The following is a 27,117-nucleotide window of genomic DNA, read 5'->3' on the forward strand; positions in this document are numbered from 1 at the left end:
AGCCGCTGCTGGTAATTCAGAGATAAGACGAGCAGTGTGATGGCAGTGCGGTATTTCCCTCCCGGTGACGGGAACACTGGGGAGCCCACGCACGACCCGCAGCATCACAATCATGGGTGCGCCTCGATGGCCCTGTTAAATTACTTCCACTCATCTTTCACATAGTCATTCCAATGACATATAGTATAGGTGATAAGAACTTTCAGGACAGGCATTCCAATTTTCTGTCTTTTAAATTCATTGTGTAGTCAGGCTCTAAAATCACCTAATACTAGTTCAGGAAAAAGAGTATAGCTTTCACATACACAGGCAGGATTTCATTTATTCAACTTTAAAAATGGGTGTTCTGCAATTCAGTTTGAACTTTAGTGTACAACGTTTCAATACGAAAAAATACGAATATCCAAATTAGACAAAAGGGGAGAAAAATTAGGTAAAATCAGTGTATGGCACAGAGAAAGGTAGATTCTCAAAAAGCATAAAAACAGGCTCCTATCACTGAGTAAAACGCTCTCTGTAAGGCCATTCTTTAAATATTGAGGATTCCAAAGAATTGCAGGGGTGTTTCCTACCAGTCGTAATCCTACAGCTGGGTCCAGGGTAAGAGGGAAGATAAGCCCTCAGGACTAGAACAAAATTAGAGCTGAAACTGAAAACAGCTGTCACCCGAGAATCCACTAAGATGATTTCACGAGGGAAACATCCACTTGGACTCCCTTCACAACACGAAGGCCAAAAAATCGCACGCGTGCAGCCCTTGGTCGGGTGTCAGGTAACGAGGACTCTGTTTGCTTGGAGAGCTTGGGACCTGAGAATCAGCAGCCGCTCCGCCCTCCCCTCCGCCCTGGTTCTCCCTATAGACTCCGCGCCAGTGGTGGGAGACGGAGCCCCCGACAAACCCGGGACAGAAGCTTTCTAGGGAACCCAAGTCCTGCCCTGGGGGTGAGAAGCGAGAACCCTGAAGAGAGTGTCCTCAGTAAACCAGCGAGCGAGCTCAGTTGTGAGCTCGAATTCCAAAGGAAATACCCTTCTCTCAGAGAGTTACTGTGCGTAATGAAAATACAACACACATGATTAAAGCAAGCCGTGGTCACCACCACCAGTGAGCGAACTCACTCTTCTGCCCTAGAATGCACGTTACGCCTCCCCTTGCCCCCACCCTCCTTTATTGGTAAGTAACCCTCTCTCAGCATTGTTCAGTTATGTGATTCATTATTTCATTTTCCACCAGTAAAATAAAATGACATACCTGTTGCCCCGGAATCCCTTGTCGTCCATTTTCTCCCTTTTGACCCTTTAAAATTTAAGAAACATTAGTAATTAGTTTGCACATATATGATGCAATTACATATACAGCACAAACTGCCCTACCCTGTAGTCTAGGAGGAATGTCATAAAAGCAGCGACACAGGCATGTAAAACGATGTAAGAGGTGGAGAAGAAAAAAGGAAGTGAGGGGAAAGGCAACGCAATCTTACACTTAAAATGGACAGAGACAGGGAACCACCGCCGGCTCTGAGGAGCACGGAAGTAATTTCCGACAGGTAGGGACATTCTGCTGAGTCCACGTTCACAGCATGAAAAGCACTTTGAAAGCTAGTAGCTATCATCATTCTATTAATCTCAATGACATTATCTGTGTTCAGTGCTAACGATAAACATGTGAGGACAAGAAGCCCTCTTTAAACAAATTTTTTAAATTAAAAATATTCTGTAAAAAAAAACATTTTGAAGGAAGATCTTTATCTTTAAATCAGGACAAGTAAGCGAGAAAAAATCCACAAAGCTATAAACACATTCTGTCCGTTGAATCAGCACTTTGGGACGTCCACCCTGGGTAAGACACTGGGCGAGTACTACGCCCAAAGTACTATCACTTTGTCCCTCTGTTGAAAAGGGTAATCAGCGGTTTCCAGGAAAACATGTGCCTGGATACAGAATCATTGAAAGGGCCAGAGACTAAAATTTTAAATCACCACTGCTCGGCGGTTTGTGCATTTATTTACTTACACAAATGAAATTCCCCATATTTATCAGGAGGGCCCTATTTGCTAGCAGGACACTGAAACTGTCCCTAATGTCGCCTTCAAGTTGCTCATTGTGTGGTGCAAAAGCTAAGCAACCAAACCAGGAACAATGACACTGCTGTCTGCTAAGGACGCAGAGTGTAACTATCCATCTGGGACGGGTGCTCCTGGGACATAGGATGGGGCACCTGACAAAGAGGGTCAGAAAAATGACTGCCTCTTGAGTGCAGCCCCCAGTGGAAGCGGTAGTCAACTGGAGAGGACAGGACAGTGAGCCAGGAAGAGGCGACGCAGGACAAAGGCAAGTGATTCCTTCTGGCCAAAGCAGCAGGGCAGGCGTGGATGACAGCGGGCAGAGGGGCGGAGAGAAGACTGCAGAGGAGGACTCAGTCAGACCAGGAGACACTTTTATGGACGGACTGTATCCTGAAAGGTGTGGGGCACCACTGAAGGATTCCTGAGCAGATGGGCAGCAGTATTGATGCTGGTGGACGTGTGGGGGGAAAGGACACACTGGACTCAAGCAGACCACTTAGATTTGTAATTAATGGTTGGGAAAGTCTTTTACTTCTAAAACTTAAAAGATTGGAAGATCAGATATAGTTCATTCCAGATCAGTGTGTCATTGATTGAGCCAGTGCCATCCGGCTTCTGGGTCAGGGTTCAGTTAATGAAAAAGCCCTTCAAGGGCTGCTTAATCCGAGGCAGACCCGTCCTTATCCCTCAAGGCAGCAGCGTGTTTCTCCTCTCTGCCTTTGTTGCTAAAGCACCCAAAACCAAATGTCCTTCTGCACCACCTAGATTTCCTCAGCCTGAGGCTATTTTCTGGTCATTCTCCTTCCATTTATTAGTTTGAATATGTTTTCTATTTGGTGTTAATGGTTTCTTACCAAATTTATTTGTGCCATCAGCCATTTCAAATCATTTGTGGAAACACAGCATAAAACATATAACTAAATAGATACTAGAAGTAGGTAATAAAACCCGTACACTTATTTGGTTGAATCGCTTGGTTCCCAAGTTTTCTACAACGACGAAGTGGTAAAGGATCTTAAAGCTAGATTTGATGTGTTCTGAGTTTAGTAGCAGAGGCAGAAAGTTGGGATCTAACAGTTACTGATGGTGAAACAGGAAGGAGCTGGGAAAGCAAGGTAAGAATGAAAAAGGACAAAGCCCCGATTTTATTTTGCCAAGCAGAAGCAGAAGCAGAAGCAGAAGCAGAAGGAAACGAAACGAAACGAAACGAAACGAAACGAAAAGGCAGCGACATACCTGAATGCCTCTCTCACCGTGATTCCCTTTGTCCCCCTGCAGGAAGGTGATTTCATGCGCGTCATAATCTAGTATGTTCTGTATCCTCTCAAATAAATATGTTTTTCTTCAGCAAAGAAAAATACGTGATCTCATGCAAATTCCGCAAGTGCCTTATAGACGAACGCTGACTCCAACACAGCATTTGAGAAGCGAGTAAAACCACATGTATGTCAACATGTCCTAAATGAATACTTTCTCATGCTCTTTCTTACACACAGAAGAAAATTTACTACAATTTCTGTTTTACAAGGAGAGGAAAGCTTTTCTCTATTGATCGCAATCTGAAGTGAAACAAACAAGAGAGGACTTATTTTTGACAAATGTCGTTTTCATGAAATCAAACTGAAAATCCTCTACTATTAAGCTAATAGTGGCCACAAATTAATAGGAAACAATGAAATAAAAAATAATGTACACATGATATTTTAGAAAACATGTGCTTCAAAAATTAACTTTTGGGGGAAATTCATATTCTATGATAAGGTTTCCTGGAATTTCTCAGCTAGAAGAGACATTTGAAACCAACTAGTTCAATGTCCCTGTTCTTATAGGTAATGAACCCACAGATCATGAAAGGTAAGCACTTGCCCAAAGTTTAACTTGGACAGTGTCTCCAAATTTCCTTTCAACCATGCTGTCCAAACAGAGAGAGTAGAGTTGTGTGTTTACAGCAAACAAAATACAGATTTTAATGGCAAGTTTTTGAACAAGGAAATTCTCTTAAATCCAAACGTATATCCACAGTAGACTGACTTAATATTCACTAAAGAGCTAACACTTGATTCTGCTGTGAGGGTCACCCCTGCATCAGCTTATCAGGGCAGAAGGATCACACGGGTACAGCAGTGCGGGGGCCAGGCAGTTACTACACAAGGGACAGAAAAAGGAAACAAAAACGGAAACAGCAAGGGATACAGAGATGGAGACATCAGGGTCTGTATCCTTTCCAGAATCAACGCCAGCATCCTTCCTTCTAACCTGAAATGTATACGTTTGCAGTGGCACAGGCGTCTCTGACAGATGGGCAGTCAGTCAGTGGCTGCATAAAACCTTCAGACCAACAATAATAATATGTATGCACACACAGCTCAGGGTTCCTTTACTTAACCTGACAGAGAGAGAACCCAAAGTGATGCTGTTTTATCTCACCAAACTGTTCTACGTGAGTAGACAGGATGTCTATTTTAAACTCCTTAAATTAATTTTAAGTGAATTGTTATGTGAGAGAATTGTTTCAGAGAGGAACGTCCCAGTCAAACATTCTGGGTGTGATTTTTATCCTTTACCCTGCAGAGGACAGAACTCTGCTCTCTGTTTGGACGGCAGAAGCTTTTGCTCCAGTCTCGGTAGGAGTGATACTCATATTTCGGTAAGAGTGCCTCACGCTGAGTAGTTTCCCGAAAAAATTCTTGACCCACCGGGATTGCCTAGAAAACAACCCGAATTTAGAGGGCATTACTTCATTGTACGTTTCTATTTTCTGATCTGCCTCTTCCAAGGCCCCGTGCGGGGACGTGAAAGTTGCCACAGCGCTTGGCATGGGGTCAAACACACTATACACCCACCAAATACGTAGGTCAGCTTATCACTGAGTGTATAACTGGTCCTTCAGTGCTGTTTCACAAAAGGAGAACTTACATGGTAATAGCTGATTAACACTGAGTTAATATCCTGAATATCATACCTTTTTCCCCTGAATTCCAGGCAAACCCAGGTACCCTGGTTCTCCCGGGGGGCCCGCTGCTCCTGGCTCTCCCTGGGTAACACAGAAATTGCATGACAGTCACAGACCTGCTGCTTGTGAAACACACCACTGCTTTCATCTCTACATACATGGCAGATTTAAAATTGATAGTTAAAAAAATGTGTTGACATTTATACTCATTACTACAGAAATAGTAAAGAATGACAAGTTCACTGCAGCCCCAATAAAACTTCTTAAATTTTTTTCTGTCTTTGCTAGTTACGATATTCTATGCTAATTATTATACCATATATTTTAATATTTTATAGCTATTTGGTATTTTATTATATTTATAACTTCAACAATAAATAAAGCAGTGAAAGTAACAAACACGGGTATCTCTCTTTGTATTTACTAACACTCTCTTCCTCCTTGAGGCTGCTTTTTCTCATAATCCTCCTTTAAAAACCTTTATTGTTACAAAACTAGTAAGTACATAGAAGTAATAAAATTATTGAAAATCTCATTACGCACACTTTTTACTTTGTTGTACATTTTTCTCTCTACCGCTCACACGTACAAAACTCAGTTACTGAAATGTGCTATGTATGCATAATTTTATAATACATCTTTTACTTCAACATATATTAATATTGGGAGGTCTTCATATGCCATTCTGTTTTTTAAAACAACTTTTAATTGCAGAATCACATTCAACTGTGTTTATGTACCATATTTTATTTAATAAAATTCCTACTGTTAAACGTTCATTTTTATTTTTATAAATAATATTGGGGTGAACATCCTTATAGGTAAATATGCACATTTATGGTTTTTACATACGTGTATATGTGGAATATGTATGTGACACATATATGTGGAATATTCTTTTCTTGGAAGTAAATTCTTGAGCTGTTTTCAGGATAAGGAATATTCCATGACTTCTCTTAATTTTTCTACTCCCTATCATCTCATAGGGATTATTTCCCTTCTTTTAAAAGTCTTAAACGAGGAAATTTTCTGAAGGCACAGAAAGAGGATGTATCAACAATATTTACGTTAAAAGTGTAGGAGATGGGACGTACCCCTAACCGGCGCCATGGTGTTCGTTTTACCATTAGTTCCAAACTCTGTTACATTAACTGAAAAATAACCTCTTATGTGGAAACTAAGTTCTATTCTTTCTGCTCACTGTGTCCACTACTCCCGAGCTGCTGACTGTTAGTCTAGATTTTTGAAGGCTGGAAGAGAACTGAAAGTCCCATTGAAATAAACAGCAACCATTTGGTCTGGAGGAAGCTGGTAATAGTAAGTCGTGTGTGAGCCCCATAGTGGAAATCAACTCCCATCAATCAGCAAACAAAGGAGCAGCAGAGCACCAGTGGTGGGGACAGCCCTCTGGCATTCAGCCGCGCAAGAGAGCAACGTTCTCTGGACCAGAGAGGCTATTCATACTAGTATGTAACTGTTTCCAATTCTAGAAAAAACAAACCAAAGCATATTTCATGCCTTTCTTACCCAAACTGTGATCAAATATCCAAAAATCTGAAATGAAATTGGCCCACGTTCACCATTTGCTTTCACGTACCTTAATTTTATGATAGGGGTAATCCTTCATTTCATGTATCTTTTCTTAAGAGATATAAAGGTTAATCTCATCCAACAATGAGGGGAACTCTTAATTCTTTAAAGATATTTCCAAAAGCATGAAATCACAATTACCTTGAGCCCAGAAGCCCCAGGCATGCCTTGAAGTCCAGGTTCACCTTTATTTCCCTGTCAATGCATCAAAACCATTTGACTTTTTAAAAATTAAGTCACACTACATCTGATACAGACACTTAAGGGAATATATTTAAAATAAGTTTACACTTCCCACCTCCCAGTTGTTTGAAACATAGAATCTGTATGTTAAGACTCCTATTAAGAAAAACCCTTTTAAGCAAGGAAGTGAGTTCACACATATATAAAGCTTTCTAAAAGCATGTTTTAAAGCTGGTAGCTGCAAGTAAAGAAAGAGATTCAGATCTTTAAGGACCAGCACTGATCAGCTAGGTCTCTGTGCTGCACAGGCCGGAGTCACGGATTTTAACAGCATCCTCCAGGTACCCTGAAGGCTGGGAACCTTCATCTTTCTTTCTGTCACTAATTTCTAGTATGCAGCTGCAGGAAAGAAAATTAACTTCAAATGCACAGTGGCTTTTTTGGGGTGGGGGTGGTGGGGGGAAGAAGCATGAGTCGGAAAATGTTTAGTTTGTGCTCTTTTTCAAGATTCCAGGCAGGCCTTGCTAACAGAAACTTGGAGAGCAAAATGCAGTGGACAGAACAAAGAACGTTAAGACAGGAATGGAGGACTAGTTCTAAAAAGAGAGAACCCGCCCCTTGGCTCATCAGGAGAGACAGTCAGAGGTGGTTCCGGTTTTCAAATACACTTTGACCTCTGAAATCACAACTTCGTCACGGCCTGGCAAAACCCATAACTAAAGCAGCTGGTGTGACACCTGGAAGGGAAGGGCTCACCGATCAGTAAAGGGAATCACCTTCATTTTCAGCTCATGTTGAGAAACATGTGAGCATAACATTTGGACTTAATTAAAGCATTTAGCACATGCCAGCTAACACAACACCACAGAACAACGGTTCCTTAAAATTTCTAATTTTACAAGTGGTAAGTTAAGCTGAAACTCACAGAGGTGCCGGGACTTGCTGAAAGTTACACAGCTTGATTATGTTACTCTACCTTGACGTCATTTAGATGTTTTACAAAACTGGAATTTAGTATGGTAAAGTTGACTTAGAAATGGTTCAATGGCTATTTAAAAAAGAAGTATTATAATCTAAATTGGAAGTTTTCTAAAGATCTATCACAGAGTTTCAGCCTTATCCCTGCTCTGTTTCATACAGGGTCTCTTATTTTTTGGTCCCACTCTAGAACTTACATCACAGGCACATCCACACAGTGTATTCTAAGGCTGCTTTTGCATTATAACAGCCGAGTTGAGTAGCTGCAACAGAAACTATATGGCCCTCAAAGATAAAACATTTCCTATCTGGCTCTTTGCAGAAAAAGTTCGTAACCCCTGAGCTGATAAGCTGCATGAAAAGAAGAAGAAATGTTTTACTGAAAAAATTACATTTAATGTTTCACTGAAAAGAGGGTGGAAAGGGATGAAGTGGGAGTTCGAGATTCGCAGATGTGAACTACTACATATAAAAACAGATAAACAAGGTTCTACTGTACAGCACAGGGAACTCTATTCAGTATCTTGTAGTAACCTGTAATGAGAAAGAATATGAAAAGGAATCTATGTATGTACACACATGACTGGGACATGAAGCTGGACACCAGAAATTGATGCATTGTAACTGACTATACTTCAATTAAAAAAAATTTTTTTTAATTTTAAAAGATTACATTTAAGAGGTATACTTTTAACATCTTGAGTCTATTTTTTAACAAAACAACTGCACAAATACAGGGTGAGGGGGATAAAATGTTACAGTATATTCATGTGAAAACAAACACACTGCAGTGCTAGAAGCAATCTCCTGCCTCCCTGGCCAAATCAACAGATCCCCCATGTGGTGGATGCCACAGGTACATTGTTCTAAAATCTCCTATGGGAAGGCCAGCAGATTCAATTGACCTTCAGCTCAGTGTGAGCCAAGGAAGTGAAGTGGCTAATGAAAAAGAAGCTGATGAACCCTTTGGCTTCATTCTTAAGAATCAGAGCATCCAGAACATCATGGGAGAGTCCCCTGAACCCCAGTTACTTAAAGAGTGTAAAACTACTCTATTTTTTTCTTACAATAGGACATTGAGAAATGATGGAGAACGTCAGCTCAGCAAGCGCACTCACACCGGTGGGACCCGCCGGTACCCACCCCTGGTGAGGGGGCAGCTACTCCTCCCTGATCGCTGGGCTCCCGGGACTTCTGATTCTCTCTCTTCTCTGAGTATTTCAGAAATTAAAAGTAGAACAGATTTGGCCGTCTACTCATTTTGAGTGTCAAGATCTGTTTCCCTGGTCTTGTTAAGGGTTAAATGCTTCCAAAACAGCAACTCCATCACTTCCTTTTGGAAGGTTATCCTAGAATCTACTCATTCAATAGTTGAGCATAGTTTAAGTCAAGCCAGAAGGTACTTGATCTGATCCTCTTATAAATCAAGAAAAAAGTTTTCTTCGCACATGATTCTGTACACCTAGAAAATGGTCAAGCCATGGTATTCAGAGTTTCAGTTCCACCTGAAGAATAACCTAATCTGACAGCTAAATGTATTTGTCAAGCTTGCCTTACTTTTTTTTCTTCTAAAAGTAAAGATAATATATGCCATCTCATCCCCAGTTTTTTGGGAGGGAATGCAAAACTCACTCCAAGGCATTTTACAAATAAAAATTCTGGACAGATTCCACTAAATAAAATACCAAGCAGAGGACTTGGAGGTTGGCAAGCTTATCCTCAATCATCACTACTAATGCTCTAGAGGGTGGGCCTGGCACCAAGCTCCGCGGAGCTCTCTGCATCCCTCAGTGCACTGGAGATGCCAGCAAGGAAGGAGGGGCGGAGTCGTGAGGGACTGTGGACTCTTTCCAGCTTAAACCAGGCATGCGTTACATTATTACACATTACAGTGTGTGTTATATGCTTAGTTTTTGCCTAAGACTTCATTCCTAAAAGTGATGGTTCACAGAATTAAAACATTTCAAAATCAAGTCAGTGTAGTTGAAACTTTGAGTGAAGTACATAAATGGTCCTTCTGCACAAAGCTCCTGACCGTAATTTCCTTTGCTTTACCTTGGATCCTTGTGTTCCAGGCTGACCCGGTGCACCATCGCTTCCCATCAGGCCCTGCGTTTTTCAGTGGGAATTTCAAGAGAGGTTTAGAGAAGAATATTAAAACATATGAAATCAATTTTCAAGCTACACATTGTCATAATAATTAATCCACTAAAACACAACGCAATATATGGGAAACGTCCCTACGCACATCCAAATAAAGGGTAACAAAGAATCAGACTATGCAAGACAGCGTGACGGCCAGCAAGGCCCTCATGACTTGGCTGCTCACATCACCTACGAAAAGCAAAAATTACTGGAGAGTTAGTAAAAGACAAATGTAAAGAAAAGTTTATTTTTTATACCCTCTTACTTTCTTCCTTTTGTCACGATGGCTAAGAATTAGGTTTCTTCATTTATCTTGGTCAATTTTACTCACATTTTTTATTTTCTTAAATAATATCTTGAAAGAGTAAAAAATCAATTAAATTCTCTGAATATAATCATCTCTCTTCAATTTACAAATGGCCCTATTTTTAACTAACCACATGATTCAAAATAAGACAAGGAACTGATTTAACTTAGATTCCATTTTAAAGACTCTTACATATATTTAAAATAACATTTCCTTTCTCTTAAACATAATAAAGGAAATGGGACGAGCAAAAATATTCAATATATTAATTGAAAATACCATGTCATCACTACTCTGATTTGCTGTCAATTTAGGACATTACTGCAACCATAAAATGTTAAAATATATTAGTTCACAGTGTATAAAATACTGGAACTATTACATAGAGATATTCTGGAAGTTCAGTTAAGTTCTATTCATTACCTTCATTTCCTGGAGGCTAACGTACATATTTGTAAATCATCAATTTTAAGCAAGTATTTTAATGAACAAATAACTTGATTGTGATGGCAGAGAAAGAGTATTCCATTTAAAAAGGAAGAATCTTCTTTAAACCTCCCCAAAAATTGAATTCATACGTGATGGGCAATATTTTTCCTATTTACTCTTACATGAACAATTCACCAAAGCTTTCCCCAAGCATTAGGTAAAATATCTGCTTTTTTAACTCACATAAATAAATGAAAAGTTCTATATGTTTTTACTTAAATTTCTTTTTCTTTCACATGATAGTATTTTCATAATTTCTATTGTCACACTCGTATGTCCCTTCCACTCCCAAAACTTCCAAAAGTATTTGTTAACTAATTTAGGATCTTCCTATACTATCTGTTCTGAATATATTCTCCCTCATTAGTGTTTTTAAATTTGCAAATTTTCTGAAAAATTAAAAGGGATATTTATTGAGTTTTACACTTGTTCATGGCACTTGGGGTTCAACTTTTTGAGAATCTGAAGATATCCAGACTCCTCTTGAAAAATGGACATAATCTTTTTCATACAAATGGATGGAACTTGTGGACCCCCAAAATCTCATTGCTGAATCCCCCCTCATTTTGTGAACTTCAGAATAAGAACTCCTGATACATAGAAACAATATTTAAAACACAATAATAATGACATTAACATACAGGTATCCCCGGAGCTCCTTTTTTCCCTACTGGTCCTGGAGACCCAGTTTCTCCCTAAAAAATCAAATAAAGGTCAAGTTTAAAATCATAAATTATCAATTCATTTTAAGGAATTTCCTACGAAAGCACTGTGGAATGAAAACTCAATACCAGTGAGCCTAATTTGCCTGTCTTCCCTTCCTTGACTGTAAGAGACAGAAGCAATGCAAGGTAGAAAAATCAGGAACTGGACATCTTAACAACCCAGGCCCAGGGTCCGTGCAAGTACTAAGTCAGATATTTCCTGTAGGAAATCAAGAGCGACACTGTCATTCTTTCGAAGGAAGACCTAGCAGTTCACAGAGTTGATGAGGTGAGACAACAGAGGAAAACAAAAATCAAGTGAGAACTCTTCTTATTTATTATAATTTAAGAGCTCTGATATTAAACACAAATTAAGAAAAATTAGGGCACAGAATAATAGCATTTGGACGTCAACTTCTGGGGCTGTGGCTGACTTCATGCTCCAAGCGAGTTTCTGAATCCAGAACAAAAACCCTAGAAACAGCATCTTTGAGAGAGTGCCGGTCTTTTAAGTCAGCAACATCTTCAAGGATCTCTTATTTTAATAAAATATACTCAGCATTAGGGCTGTGATTGTGAGAATTTGGAACTGTGCAGAAACCTTGCCAAAGGTAGAGATGCAAGAAGCAAGAGGGCTGGAGGTGTCTGAGGGCACGTGCTCAGCATTTAGGAAACTGAAACTTGGGCCAGCCATGGGAAGAGGGCGGAAGCCTTTAATACATCCAATGACTCAGGACTCTCACAGGGGGCGGAAGTGGTACCCACGGCTCCCAGCAGGAGGTGCTCATGCCCAGTTAGGCTGACAGGACTCCCACCAATTAAGATAAAGCAATGAGCTCATTATCAACAATAAAGACAGGGGAGGCAGAAACTGTAAGACTGAGAGTCAACAGGAATCACGAACCACAGATAGCGTGGTTGGAAATGGAATTGAGAACTACATATGAAATCTTTACAAATGAAAGAATGGGCTCACGAAAGACTATTAGGACTGAAAATTGGAACAAGTGACTATCAAGAATAAAAAGTTATGAAAACTTGAACTTCAAGAAGTAAAAAATATAATTGTTTCGATTTTTTTTAAAAAACTCAATTGATGGTTTAAACAGTAAATTAGACACAGTCAAGGAAAGAATATATAGACTGGAAAATATATCCATAAAATTTAACCAGAATTTAAGACTCAAGGATATGAAAGATAAGCTATTTAGAGATGCAGTGGACAAAATGAAGAGGAATAAAATATGTCTGTCTAGAATTCCAGAAAGAGGGGACAGCAGGGAATGAAGAGAGGTAACATGGAGATAACAGCCATGTCTTCCAGAGTTAAGGGAAATAATTCCACAGAGCCAGCAAGCAAACCGGATTCCCACCAGGATGAATAAGAAAACGCCCATATCTAGATACATCATGGTGCATTTTAAGAACACTAAAAACAAAATACCTTAAAAGTATCCCAAAGGAAGGGACAGACTGCTAACAAAAGAAGAGTGATTCGAACGAGAGCAGATTTTTCATCACTAACCATGGAAGCCGGGAGATGACAGAAGAAAATTCTCAGTGTATTAAGAGGAAATAACCATCGACCTTGAGTTACACACCCTACAAAATTATCTTTCAAAAATAAAGAGTAAAGATATTTGTAATTCAACAAAAACAAAGTTTATTACCAAGATATCCATACCGAAAGAATTTCTAAAGATACAGTTCAGGAAAGATACAGTTCAGCTATCCCAAAAGGATGGTCTAGAAGCAGACAGGAAAGATACAGTTCAGTTATCCCAAAAGGATGGTCTAGAAGCAGACAAGACAGAAAAGTAACCAGTAAAATAGAAAGCATATACATAAACCCAAATTAATATTATCTGTATAAAAAAAAAACAAAATCTACGTGTAAGGGCAAAATAATAGCTTCTGAAATTATTTCATATTTGAACCTTTAACTGTTGTCATAAATGTGGTAAAAATGGATTCTATCTGCAGAGGCACCACCACTTTGCCCTTTTAATAAGCAGATCCCAGGCCAACATCTTTCAATTTTCATTAATACTCACTTTTTGTCCCATTAATCCTTGGTTTCCAGGAAATCCTGGAATGCCCTAAGAAGAAAGAAAGATTTTTAATAAAAGCACATTTTAGACTGCATCATTAAGTATAAGTATAAGTCACAACTGGATTTTTAACTTGCAAATAATGCAAATCATCAAACATATCATCTGTTTACAGCATAAAACTGCACTTATAACAATCAAATTTTGAAAAAGACAAAATTTACGAGATTCAGTATGGTATGAACACTTACTGATGTTTAAAGTTTTAAGTACAGGCTTTAAAAACAGAGAAGCTATGACGATATTAACCTTGTTTCTTCTTTCAGACCAACACAAATGACAATATAAGACAGGTACTTCATTTGAACACATTCCTATATTACTTACAATGATTGATGCAAAAAAGACTGTCATAGGAGTTCAGATTCAGTATGGCAGTCCCAAAGGCCCTCACAGTCTCACAAGCATAATTAAAAACTAAAGAAAGCAAATAATTTCCTCCAAATTGAACCTTGAGGCACCCAGGAAACTATGTAAGATATGGTAATCTTTCTCCAAATGATTTCCGTGCTGATAAAATTGTGGCGACTATGCAGGCCAGTTTGTGGAGAGAAAAGAAGAAAGGAAGAAAGAAAGAAAAAGAAAGAAAGAAAAGGCAGGGAGGAAGGAAGGAAGGAAGGAAAGAGAAAGAAAAAGAAAGGGAGGGAGAGAGTTCGTTCACATGGCTCAACCCAAATGCGCAAGTTCTCTAGCAAAATTCAGGAAAAATGACTGCTAATTGTCTAAATGTGAGAATAAAGTGAGTCCTTTTATTAATGGGAAAGCAGTTCTATTCACTGCATTTACCAAAATGACCATTTATCACCCAAACAGTGATGGTACTAATCAATTTTTATTTCTTATTCATTTTTTTCTTAGCTTCCTTCTTGATGACACTTCTGAATCCAATCCTTGCGTCAGCTGAAATGATGAACACGTGTGTATACATGTGTATGTACACACTGACTCTCGCAGAAACGGGAATTTGAAAGACAGGAAAATTGGGGGCTCATCAGTATTTCTGTGAAAGCCTTCCGCATCATCAGGGTATTCAAGAATAACGGCGCTCCTGAGAAAATTGGTACAGACGCCACCATCAAAGAGATGAAGTGTCTTCTACAACAGGGAAGACCTGCCATTATTTTCATTTTCTCAGCTCAACTCTTAATACAATACTGGTCCACGTGTTGGCCACAGTTATGGTGCAAGATAGAGCACAGAGTTCTAGGTTTAAGATCGAAACTTGAGTCATAAATTGGAATTCAATTTGATTCTGTTCGGCTCAATTCAGTTCGCCACGGCACTGCACCTTCTGCAGAGAACAAAAGTCGTCCGAGAGCGGTGACTAGCAACAAGGGGCGAGCATCCTGGTTGAAAACACAAGCCTTTGTGAACATCCCCACTAGAGAGTAACATGAAACAATATAAACTTTTCAAGTAACATTATAAACCATGAGCACAGTGTGTACCCTACCAGCACGCTAAACACGAAGCAAAAGTAAATAATTGAATCATGCATACGAGGAAATAGAGTGATGTGAATTGCAGCCTTCTAAGGCAGAAAATGAAAACTCTCAGTGCAATCAATGAAAGCCAATATTGGTCAAAATAAAGGCGTTCATTTCAATAGACCATGATTTGGCATGAAACCACCTATAACCATCTCCTGTTCAAATACACGCTCACACAAACTCGCCATAATGATTAAGTTTTGAATTTAAAGAAAACCTGTCTGTAAAATCTTATCAGGTGCAAGGTGGCCACACATGTTTCTGCACTGAATTTGATTGCAGCTGTGTTGATGTTGTGTCCCTTGGCCCCAAGGATCCTAAAGAGACCATGCAATTGCCCCGATACTGTCAGACCTGAAGCTGAATTTCACACTGTGCAGAGAGCAACTGGTTACTCTTGTTTCTGAAGCCAGTCCCAGTGTCAGTCAGGCTACACTCTCACTCTGGGAAAAACAAAATTATGCCCAGACGTCCCTGAGCAGTGCCCTGGCCTCCATCCCCCAAGGAGGCCTTAAGACCCCCCACCTCCCAGTTCTGCTCCCTGGATTTGATTGAACACCTTTTACCTGAATAATTCTACTTCTGAGCAGGGTCCACATCACGATAGAGCCAAAAATCTTACAATATTTCAACATATCAGATATTGAGGGTATTTAGGGGAGATTTCAGATTAGGAAAAAATAGATTCCTTTTCCTATTGCCTGTCTTCGTAAGTTACTAAAGCATTAATACATGTCGCAGATACGAAAAGACGTCATCGTATCTTCTAGGTCCCGGTATTACCAAGAATTATTAAATACTTTATAAATACCAAGCAAAAACACATAAAACTACATACTGTGAAAAAACAGAATGTAAAACTGATTTATAAAAGCAATTCTTGGCAAAACTGATAAATACCAAGAGCATGCATGGAATAAAAGGCTATTGGGAAAAAGCCTCCCCAAAAAAGCTGAAGTCGCTCAGAGCTGTATTAGTTAATAAAATTCCCCGTGACAATATTTTCCTGGGCTCCTCATACATTTATTGAAATTGACTAAACTTTGCCAATTTTTCATTAGTAGAAATACTATTCAAAATCATTTGAAAGTCACCAGTTTCTTGATCCAAAAGTATTTAGTAACAATTACTTCATAGGGTAAATGTTTTTCCAAGCAAACTATTTTATATTTCATTGTCAGCCTGTGTGGTTTTGGGTTCAGGCAACTGTGAACGTGTATAAGTAAAGACAGAAACAAGCATTTTATCTGGTAGGAATAAAGGTGCATATTTCCTCCAGTTCTGTGATTTCAGTTTGGGTCTGAAGAAGAGCAGAAAGTCAAGTGGAAAATCCTGTGTAATGTTGTGGCGAAAGAATGCTGACATGAAAAAAATGTTCTAGAAGCTTCTTTGTAACCATTAAACCATTGCTGTGTAACAAAAAAGTCACTAAAAATAGAAATGCATAATTTAGAAGAAAGGGTTTGGCCCCTATTTCCCAGAGGCCACTTTATAATGAAGGAAATGTATCCATAATACGTTACTTGGAAAAGACAGGTATCACTTTATACTTTTCCACATGCAATGGATGCATTTATTTTACTCCTGAAATTAGAGCATCTTGGATCAAATCAGCTTTTAATTAATGCAATAATTTCAATGTACTAAAAACTAATTAATAGCATTTTTAAATCAAAATTTTCAACCTTTCTCTATAGTTATAGATTTAATATCACAGTTATCAAAATATTAGAAGTATATTATGTTTTCTTCTATTACATCAGGAATTGATTTGTTCATTCCTAAAGATGCAATCAATAAAAACACATATATTGAAAGTAGCATTCTTATTAGCTACAAAGATTACAATGATTATTATTTTTTATAGAAAGCAGTTTAGTTTATTTTTATTGAAGTCTAATCAGTTATGACGTGTCAATTTCTGGTGTACATCATTATGTCCCAGTCATGCATATACACACATATATTCATTTTCATATTCTTTTTCATTAAAGGTTATTATAAGGTATTGAATATAGTTCCCTGTGCTATACAGAAGAAATTTGGTTTCTTAAATGTATTTTTATTTATAGTGGCTAACATTTGCAAATCTCAAACTCCCAAATGATTATTAATAAAGAGCATAGTAGAAGCAGTTAAAAGTTTAGACACCAGAGCCAGCCAGCCACTATCTAGTGCTGATGGACGGCAGGCCACTTACTTAATTTGGAATCTCAGTGTCCCGATTTTATACATGGGGGAGGATAACAGAAGTTAGCTCATGGGGTTGGTACATTATATCATTAGCTCTCTCAAGGGCTTAGCTCAGCACTGGGACTAAAATGAACAAATTTTTATGACTTTTCACAGCTCCTTCCTGACCTTTGAAAGTTCCAAAATAGATGAAATCAGTTATCTCCATGTCTCAAAATTTGTCCTCCTCCTCCTTATCCATTTTGAGGAGTTTTCTCTCATTTTTTTTCTTTTCTTTTTCTTTCTTCTTCTTCTTTTTTTTTTTTTTTTTTTTTTTCCTTTCCACCTTGCCTTTGTCTACCCTCATTCCCCAGTTTAATGTTGTATACAAGGTGACTCTGGCAATCTAAGGCTTCCCACTAGGGGGCGCACAGAGTTTGCATTGCCCCTCATTCATTACCTTTGCCTTTTCATGTTTGGCTGACTTTGATTATAGAAAAATACTACAGCGGGGTTCCAGATCAAAATGGAAGATTAGAAAGATCCTGAGCTCACCTCCTCCCACATGCACACCAAAACCACAACTGCACACAGAACACGTATCCCTGAGGACAACCTGAAGACTAGCAGCACAGACTTTCCACAACCAAGGCACATAAAGAAAAGACCGCACATCAGCGTGGGTAGAAACTAGAAGAAGAACAAAGAAAGCCAAAAATTACTAGAAGGAAGGTAATAATAAAGATCAGAGCAGAAATAAATGAAACAGAGACTGAAAAAACAATAGCAAAGATCAATGAAACTAAGAGCTGGTTCTTTGAAAAGATAAAGTTGATTAAACCTTTAGCCAGACTTATCAAGAAAAAAAGAGAAAGAACCCCCAAAAAATAGAAATTAAAAAAGTTATAACTGATACCACAGAAATACAAAGGAACATAAGAGATTACTGCAAACACTTACATGCTAGAAAAAAATTGGACAACCTAGAAAAAATGGATAAAAACATACAATCTTCAAGACTGAAGCAGAAAGAAATAGAAAATATGAAGTGACCAATCACTAGCAACGATGTTGAAGCAGTCATCAACAAAAACCCCAACAAACAAAAGTTCAGGACAAGAAGTCTTCACAGGTAAATTCTACCAAACTGCTTAAAGAACAGTTAATACCTACCCTTCTGAAACTATTTCCCCCAAAACTGAAGAGGAAGTAACACTTCCGAACTCATTTTAGGAGGACAACATTATCCTGATACCAAAACCAGATAAAGACACTTAGAAAAAGAAAATTAAAAAGAAAAGAAATTGAAGATGACACAAATAAATGGAAAGATAGATCAATGATGATCAGTATGTATCATTCTTAATAGAAAGAATCAATATTGTTCAAATGTCCGTGCTACCCAAAGAATCTACAGATTCAAGGCAATCTCTCATAAAATACCAATGGCATTCTTCACAGAACTGGACCAAATAGTCCTAAAACTTGTATGGAATCACAAAAGAGCCCAAATAGCCAATGTAATCTTAAGAAAGAAGAACAGAGCTGGAGGCGTCATGCTCTGATTTCAAACTATACTAGAAAGCTACGATAAACAAAGCAGCGTGGTACTAGCATACAGACCCACAGAGCAATGGAACAGAACAGAGAGCCAAGAAATAAACCCACACAGTCCAGGTCAATTAATTTACAACAAGGGAAGGAGCCAAGAATATAGTGGGGGAAAAAAACAGCCTCTTCAATAACTGATGTTGGGATCAATGGACAGCTTCATGCAAAATAATCAAACTGGACCACTTTCTTACATCATAAACTCAAATGGATTAAAGACTTAAATGTAAGACCTGAAGCCATAAAACTCCTAGAAGAAAACAAAGGAAGTAAGCTCCCTGACATCAGTATTGGCAATACTTTCTTGGATCTGTCTCCTCAAGCAAGGATATCAAAAGCAAAAATAAACAAGTGAGACTATATCAAACTAAAAAGCTCTTGGCACAGAAGGAAGCCATCAAAAAGTGAAAAGGTGACCTACTGAATGGGAGATGTTTGCAAATGATATATCTGATAACGGGTTAATATCCAAAATATACAAAGAACTCTGACAACTCAACATCAAAAATCCAAATAATCCAATTTAATAATGGGAATAGGATCTGAATAAACATTCTACCAACAAAGACATGCAGATGGCCAACAGACGCATGAAAAGATGCTCAACATTGTTAATCATCAGGAAAATGCAAACCAAAACCACGGTATCACTTCACACCAGTCTGGCTATTACCAAAAAGACAAAAAAATAAAAATTTGCTGAGGATGTGGAGAAAAGGGAACCCTTGTATACTGTCGGTGGGAATGTAAATTGGTACAGCCACTATGGAAAACAGTATAGAGGTTCCTCAAAAAATTAAAAATAGAGTTACCATAGGATCCAGCAATCCCACTTCCGGATATTTATTCAAAGAAAACAAAAACACTAATTTGAAAAGATATATGCACCCCTATGTTCACTGCAGCATTCTGTGCAATGGCCAAGATGTGGAAGCATCCTAAGTGCCCAACAATAGATGAATGAATAAGGACAGTATGATGTATGTGTTCAGTGGAATACTACTCAGCTACAAAAAAGAATGGAATCTTGCCATTGGCAACAACATGGATGGACCTGGAGAGTGTTATGCTAAAATGAAGTAGGTCAGACAGAGAAAGATAAATATCAAGTGATCTCACTTACATGCAGAGTCTTAAAAACAAAGCAAGAGAACAAATTAACAAAACCAAAGAATACTCATAGGTTTAGAGAACAAGGTGGTGGTCACCAGAGAGGAGGGTGGGGTGCGAGGCAAAAGCAGGCGAAGGGAATTAAGAGGCCCAAACTCTGAGTTATAAAATAAATAAGCCACTTGTACAGAAGAGGGAATACAGTCAGTAACACTATGATAACTTGCTATGGGCAGATGGTTCCCAGACTTACAGTGGTTATCAATTCACACTGCACATAAATGTCTAATCACTATACTGAACACCTGAAAGTAATGTAATATTGTACATTACTAACATCATATTATACGTTACTAATGTAATATTATATTACAAATGTAATACTGTATTAGATGTTAACTACACTTCAATATAAAAAAGGGAAAAAAATGCAATCATGACTCTTGCTTTTTAAACAATTTAAGTATATTTCATTGCTATTTTTTTCAGAAAGAAATATGGCTAAAAGCTTCTAATATATTTGCAGTTGAATTCCACAATGTTTTTCAATTTTTTTAAATTCCACATTAAGTGGCAGATCATCATGAATGATGTACAAAAGATCATTCTGGGGTAAGATAACTCTAAACAGAAATAACTCACAATCGTAGCGGCCAGAGCCAAAAGAAACCAATATACAATTACTTGCAATAACCCTTTTTTTAAAATTTTTTTATTGAGTCATAGTCATTTTACAATGTTGTATCAAATTCCAGTGTTGCAATGACCCTTAAGGAAATTACTAGGTTTACTCCTCCCTTTTTAATACAGTTTTACGACTCTCCTTCATCTTTAAGGGGAAAAAAGTAATCTAAGTGACATTGGATGAATTTATTCTCCCTAGCCTCAGATGGCACTGGAACCAAAGCACCCAAAGATAAATAATTTCAATAGAAAATGCCTTGATAAATATTTTTGATCGACTCATGTGTATATACAACAAATTGCTACCAGTTTGACATCATGAGTTACAGAATGAGACCAGGAATATCTTAAGAAAAAAAGAGCTGTCTGGGGGGTCCATGTCAAGTTGCTTTATCTTCCTTACATTTCTCTTTTGCACCTAAAGTCATTTCTACACTTTTTAAAAGCCAAGAAGATATTCTAAATGATTTTGCTGTTGTAAAAGTATTTTTTTCTGAACAAGAAAAAAAAAAGGTAAAGGTTTAGCAAATTTTAAAATAATACACCAGAGGATGCAGGGAAGAAAACTGAGACCCAGAGACAGAGTCTGCATTGCCGTGTCATGGGAAAGTCACATAACTGTCTTGAACCCCAAAATCCAGAGAAATAAACTGCCCCTCTCTATCAGTGAGCCAACGGAGATCTTGCACGTGAAACACTTTAATGAGTGAAAGGAACAGACGCATTCAGACGTGTGCGACACTGAGAACCAATTCAAACTTGAAAAGTTCCAAACGAATACCAGAGTTGTTCTAAGATGAGCTCTGAGCCTCTGAAAACCGAAAAAGTGCAGACTATACTTTTGGGTACATGGAATGTCACTGTGTAACTCCAAACAAATTGTGGTGAATTTCTCGTTAAGGAGAAAACTGAAAATGGATTTTTCAAAGACTTTTCTAGCTGACTCAGCTGCTAAGTCGATGTGATACGCCCCTTTCCAGAGAAGTCTGAAAATTGTATTAATATTTTTTTGCACTTTCCTGTAAGACAGAAGCCACCAAACAAAGGTATTTTAAGACACCAAATCAAAGGTGAAGTTAGTTTGATGAAGACAACAAACAGATGAATTTTTAACCTTAGTTAATTCATATGGTAAAAAGGAAATAACGGATTATTTGGAAATTGTATCTAATTTGCTGTCTTCTGTGTGTCTTATTTCTTGCCTCTTTAAGAGCAGTTAAATAAATAAGAATGTATATTAAATAATATGAATAATGGATAAAAATAATAAATGTAACTCTATAATAAAATATAATTAAAATGTACAAATAATAATAGTTAACCCATGAAGTTTAATAGTTCAAAAAATTCTCAGAAAAAAAATTCTTTTTTCCCTCACGTTGAAGTCATCCAAGAAACTACTGTTTATACATCAGTCTTTCAACATAAAAAAGTTTGTTTAATGGTTGTGGCTACTGTTTGCTTAAAAATGAGAAATCCTAACACGGGAGAAGTACGCTGCAAACTGGAACATCACTGCTGAAAGGCTCTTAACCTGACTCACACCGTGACCCCAGAGAGTGACAGGTGTGCCTGGCTCTCACGCCTTGGGAAGTTATTTCCGCAGACAATTTTCCACACATTGCTAAGGAGACACTGCCAGACAAAAGGCAGCAGTGTTTCTTAGGGAAGGATAACACTGTGTTTAAGGAGCAATTTCTTTGACAAAACGCCTAGGAAGTTGGCATTTGACAAGATGAGCCCCACCAGGGAGCACGTCCCCGTTTTTCCTACCATAACGGAAATCAACTTTTCCAAACCCAGCATGGTAATGCACCAGACCTAACGATCATTTTCCCCTTAAATACTGTACCCATCTTCAAAGTAAACTTCCAGGAAAATGAACAGCCTCACACTTTCATGCAAAATTGAAGATAAAACAAATGTAAAGGGCCAAATTTCTATCTTTGTGAGGTGTTTCTCTACCTTCATGTAAACACGTTTTAGTCTTGGTCAATTGCATATAGATAGAATTGAGATTTCGCCAAAAGTTCATAAAGTATTTTAAATATGCCAAGAGAAGTGAACCTATTTGGCAATACAATTTCATATTATCATTTATGGCAATAGTAAAGGGTATTCAGCCAGAGAAAAACATTAAAGCACACACAACCCAAAAGGATGATATGATGTCACACTTCCATTTTCCCTAACCAACGTCACAAAAAATCACTCGTTCTCCTTGAGTAGGGAGCTTTTGTCTCTACAACCTTTGTGTCCTCTTTTTTGATCTTCCTGGATCACAGTCTCTTTGTTGGGGTTTTTTTTGGGGGGGGGAGGTTAATTAAGTCTATTTATATTATTATTTTTAATTTTATTTATTTTTTTAATGGAGGCACTGGGGACTGAACCCAGGACCTCATGTATGCTAAGCATGTGCTCTATCACTGAGCTACACCCTCCCCGCTGGATCAGTCTCTGTATCATTAGTTATCAAATTTACATCAGAATCCCACACGGAAGCCGTTGAAAACACAGTTCCTGGGCTTCCGCTGCTGATTCTGATGTGTAAGGATGAGCCCAGGAAACTGAATTTTAATAAGCAATCTCTGGTGTTTCTCGCTACAGTTCTCTGGATCATAGTGTAGTAACACTGCTCTCTATCTCTCTCTCTCTATATATATAGATATATATAATATATATATATTTTTATAAAGACTCTCTTGAGTCTTTAAATATATAGTCATCAAGAAGTGTCTGACTTCTGGTTTCCTACCAATTGAATTTTCAAATAATCCATTTTATGCCTCTCTGGTTAAACACGACCATAGATCATTTGCCCACCAATCTTTAAACCTTCATCAAAATTCATAATATTCTGCCCTTCATGATTAACTTCACTTGTCTTCACTTGTCTCTACCGGCTTTTCAGAGCCGTAATCCACCAGAGGGTGTCGATGTATATACCTCTGCGCGGTATGCTCACTGAGTGGATTGCCTGTTTCCCTACCTGGGGAATAAATATTCCATCCAAAAACACCTGGGGCAATGCTGCACACTCTGTGATTGCTTAGCAAACATTAGCGCCTAACTACACGTCTCAGTAAGACTCTGCAACAACTCTAAAGCTCCCTAGTGTGGTTTCAATTCACTTTTAAGATCTATTGCTCAGAAGTTCTTCATACTTCACCCAAATCCATCCATTAAGTGCCTTCTTTTCTGTAGACAGCAGAAAGGAAAAAAGTTCTATGACCACAAAGAAATTATTCATAGCTTTTAGAACAGAGAAACCATATGCGACTCCTTTGCCCTGATTTAACTTTAATCAAATTACTCTCTCTACTTTGTACGCCAGAAATATTTTCACTGAAAAAGCCTGGTACCTATGTTCTAATTAAATTACTCAAAGAAATTTACATTCTAGTATTTTGTGTTGATAATTTCCATTGGATTAAACTCATTGTGAACCATCGGAGTAGTACATGGCTCCTGGAACGTATTCATAAACACTGGCCTATTCATGATTAATAAAACCTTTTGTTAAAGTACACCTTGCTTTGTTTTCTCCAACCCCCAAAGTGTGTATCTTTGCCAAAAGCATTTCAAAGCCACAATCTTTTAAACCACCAAAATGAAAACCAAGCAACACCCCTATGACTTAACTGTGTCTAAACAACAGAGCACTTCAGTTCATATTCAAAGTTACAGAAATCATTGTACAAACCATGTAAATATCTAGAACTACTGGCCATCAATTACCTAACTATTCGATGCTGACCTGGATCTCAACAATAAAAATGCATTTTTATATAAAGCAAAATTTTCAAGTGCTCCTTCTCAGAAATTCCCCATCTGTGTTTTCACATCCCTTAAACACACCCAGAACATAAATATGATTTGTATCATTCGTGACAGTGTTAACTCACAGAGACATTAAACCTCTGTGTAGTGCTCAATGTGGCACACTCTCAAGCATTTTGAAAAGATTTTTTAAACATAAAAAACAAGAAAGAGATCTTTCAAATGAAATGACCTAGTTACCAAAGTATGCATTCATCAGATCCTATAAAAATATAGTTTCCACACTCGTGAAAGCAGGTTGAATGTAAAACATCCTCACTTCGTCTGCTAAAAATAGCCATTTTAATGGATCATGAACCGAGAATTAAAATAAATATGCCTTATCTTGATCAACACTGTTTTCTTCATTCTGCATTTTCATGCTTTGTTAATGGAGAACGTAGTTGGACTAATTCAAGAATATCGTATAAGTACCTTGTACCGAAGGTTTTTAATGGAAGTACACAAAATCACCCCTGCCCCCGGAATGACTACCAAACAAAACTGTAAAGTCGAAAACCATGAAATCCAGACTCAATACCGTATACAGATGGTGGTACAGACGGTGGTGTAACTTTCCTCTCACCCACTCTCTTCAAAACAGAGTTGGACGCCACCCATCCCCACGCCGGTGGGAACCCTGAGCCCCGGGGGGCAACAATGCCTTTCTGTTTACTTGGAGGAGATGTTACTCGTCTGAGAATTAATCGTGCATCATTTCATACGTTCAGCTGAATTTATTCCTCTTGTCATTTCTGGGTTCGACACAGATAAAGAAATGAATAAAGAAGAAGGAAAACGATTTAAATAAGTGTACTTTAATGCTTATTAATGGTCTTACAATGATCACATTTGAAAAGATTTCACCAAAAAAACAACAGTAACAACAATCAGCACAGGCACAGAGCTTCTAAATTTCAAGTCTACAGTGTTGCTTTATGAAGTCGTTTGATGACGGTCTGGTGTTACAATAGCAATGAAATCACTTACAGTAGAAAGTACGCAGATCCACAGTCCAACCTCGTAGGACTTTATTAGCTAATTTATACAGATGATCGGCCAACATTGGCTTTGTAAAGTTAAAAGAAAAAGATTAAAAAAATTTTTCCAGTCATTACAAAATGCCAAATGCCGTATTTTGGGAGACCAAAAACGTTGTAGCTGTTGCTTAAAAATTGAGCCACTCCCGCAGACCCATTGGACATTTACATGATTTAATTTAGATAAAACCTACTTCAAAGGGCATTCTGACTGTCAGTCTCAGTCAGGTTTGGAGACATAACCCTGGAACTAGCAAGTTGTCATTACAATAATAAATGCAACTGACTGTTCAAAATGTTCTGAATTGGTAAGCGTGGGTTGCTTTCCCACGAAGCAATTCTTAACAGCAGGTATCAGGTTAAGGTTGCTTCACTCAACATGCACCAAGGGTGCGCCACTCCTGGTTCCTGAAAGAGGAATGGGGAAAAAAAGTTACAAATATGTACCCACTTTAAAAAGCTTGCCACACAATTGCAAATCAAATAAGCCAAATCAAATAAGAACCCCGTCCCAACTTGTGTGATTTTTTTCCTCTTACTTTTCTTCTCAATCTAAATAAAAAATGTAGTCAAGTGGGTAAATAAAGACACCTCCACATTATTAAAAGTGGATTATTCTGTGTGGGAAACCACCATGTCAGCTCAACATTAACCTCCCCCAAGGACTGACTGCATGTCTTTGGCCTCCGTGCATAAAAGGACATGTCACTTAATCACACAGCAGAGAAGGTGGTAAAATAAAAGAACTACTTGACTCTTATGTAACTGGCGTGGCCCCCCTCAGCGGTTAACATACGCCATAAAGACCAGGGTAACATGCAGTTCAGCAAGAATTTGAAAAAGAGGAAAAGAAACAAAAGTGTCTATGAGCCAATATCTTCAGATACAGCACAGTGATCCCCACAGCTTCAACCTTGGAAACATGGTACAGCAAACATGTCCAGAATATGACTGAAGACATCTTTAGCTAAGAAAGATGTGCTCACCTCCGTAGGTCCAGAAAACATGGCATCCTTCCTCTCATCGTCGTGGAGTTCCAGGGATCTCGGCTCAAAGAGTGGGACCAAAGTCTTGTCTACAAGTCTTCACTGTGAGCCATCGCCCCCCGTGCACCGGGGGGCAGGCTGGGGAGCAGAGAGCTAGCGAGGGGTGGCTTGGGTTCTGCCTGAAGGGAAATGCCACACTAAACACAAGACATCATCGGGCCACTGCCCTGTCTCCCCATCCACCTACCTGCCCGAGGGAAACTGACTGAATTGGTGAGAAGGTAGGAAACCGCATTTCTAACACCTGAGGATTCCTTGAAGCCACCTGATTGTTCCCCGTTCCCTGGCACAAAATTGCAAATGCAGTCTGACCAGCTTAACGTATTTGAAAAAGAAACATTGCCAAACACTCAAAAGCCAGGCCTTAATTTTTTTTTTATAATGTATTACCAAAACAAGAACAGGTTCACAGGAGAAAAAAAATATAGACAAGCAAAAATGGAACATAGCAGATGTCAAAAAGCAACCTGGGGGAAAAAAATTAAGCAAAGTGATGGGAACATGATTAAACCACATATTTGCCATATAAATCCTTTCTTATGCACACATATTCAAAGAGTATTATATGTTTACACTACAGTTTATATTCATAATCCATTAAGTATCAGACATTTGGGTTGTT

The 27,117-nt window shown here is 38.3% G+C and overlaps 1 protein-coding gene across 2 annotated transcripts in view; it reads right to left on the bottom strand.

Moving 5' to 3' along the window:
• COL21A1 (collagen type XXI alpha 1 chain) overlaps positions 1 to 27,117 on the bottom strand; it is a 163,733-nt gene that overhangs the window by 5,944 nt on the left and 130,672 nt on the right. For both annotated transcript variants that reach the window (XM_031434482.2, XM_031434488.2), the window contains 7 exons: positions 13,467 to 13,511; positions 11,350 to 11,403; positions 9,823 to 9,876; positions 6,748 to 6,801; positions 5,026 to 5,097; positions 3,300 to 3,335; positions 1,250 to 1,294 (listed from right to left, as the gene is read on the bottom strand). In XM_031434482.2, coding sequence (XP_031290342.1) covers positions 1,250 to 1,294; positions 3,300 to 3,335; positions 5,026 to 5,097; positions 6,748 to 6,801; positions 9,823 to 9,876; positions 11,350 to 11,403; positions 13,467 to 13,511 — 360 coding nt within the window. The remainder of the gene's footprint in view (positions 1 to 1,249; positions 1,295 to 3,299; positions 3,336 to 5,025; positions 5,098 to 6,747; positions 6,802 to 9,822; positions 9,877 to 11,349; positions 11,404 to 13,466; positions 13,512 to 27,117) is intronic.

The sequence above is a fragment of the Camelus dromedarius genome, chromosome 19 (genome assembly GCF_036321535.1).
Source record: "Camelus dromedarius isolate mCamDro1 chromosome 19, mCamDro1.pat, whole genome shotgun sequence".
Classification (NCBI taxonomy): Eukaryota; Metazoa; Chordata; class Mammalia; order Artiodactyla; family Camelidae; genus Camelus; species Camelus dromedarius.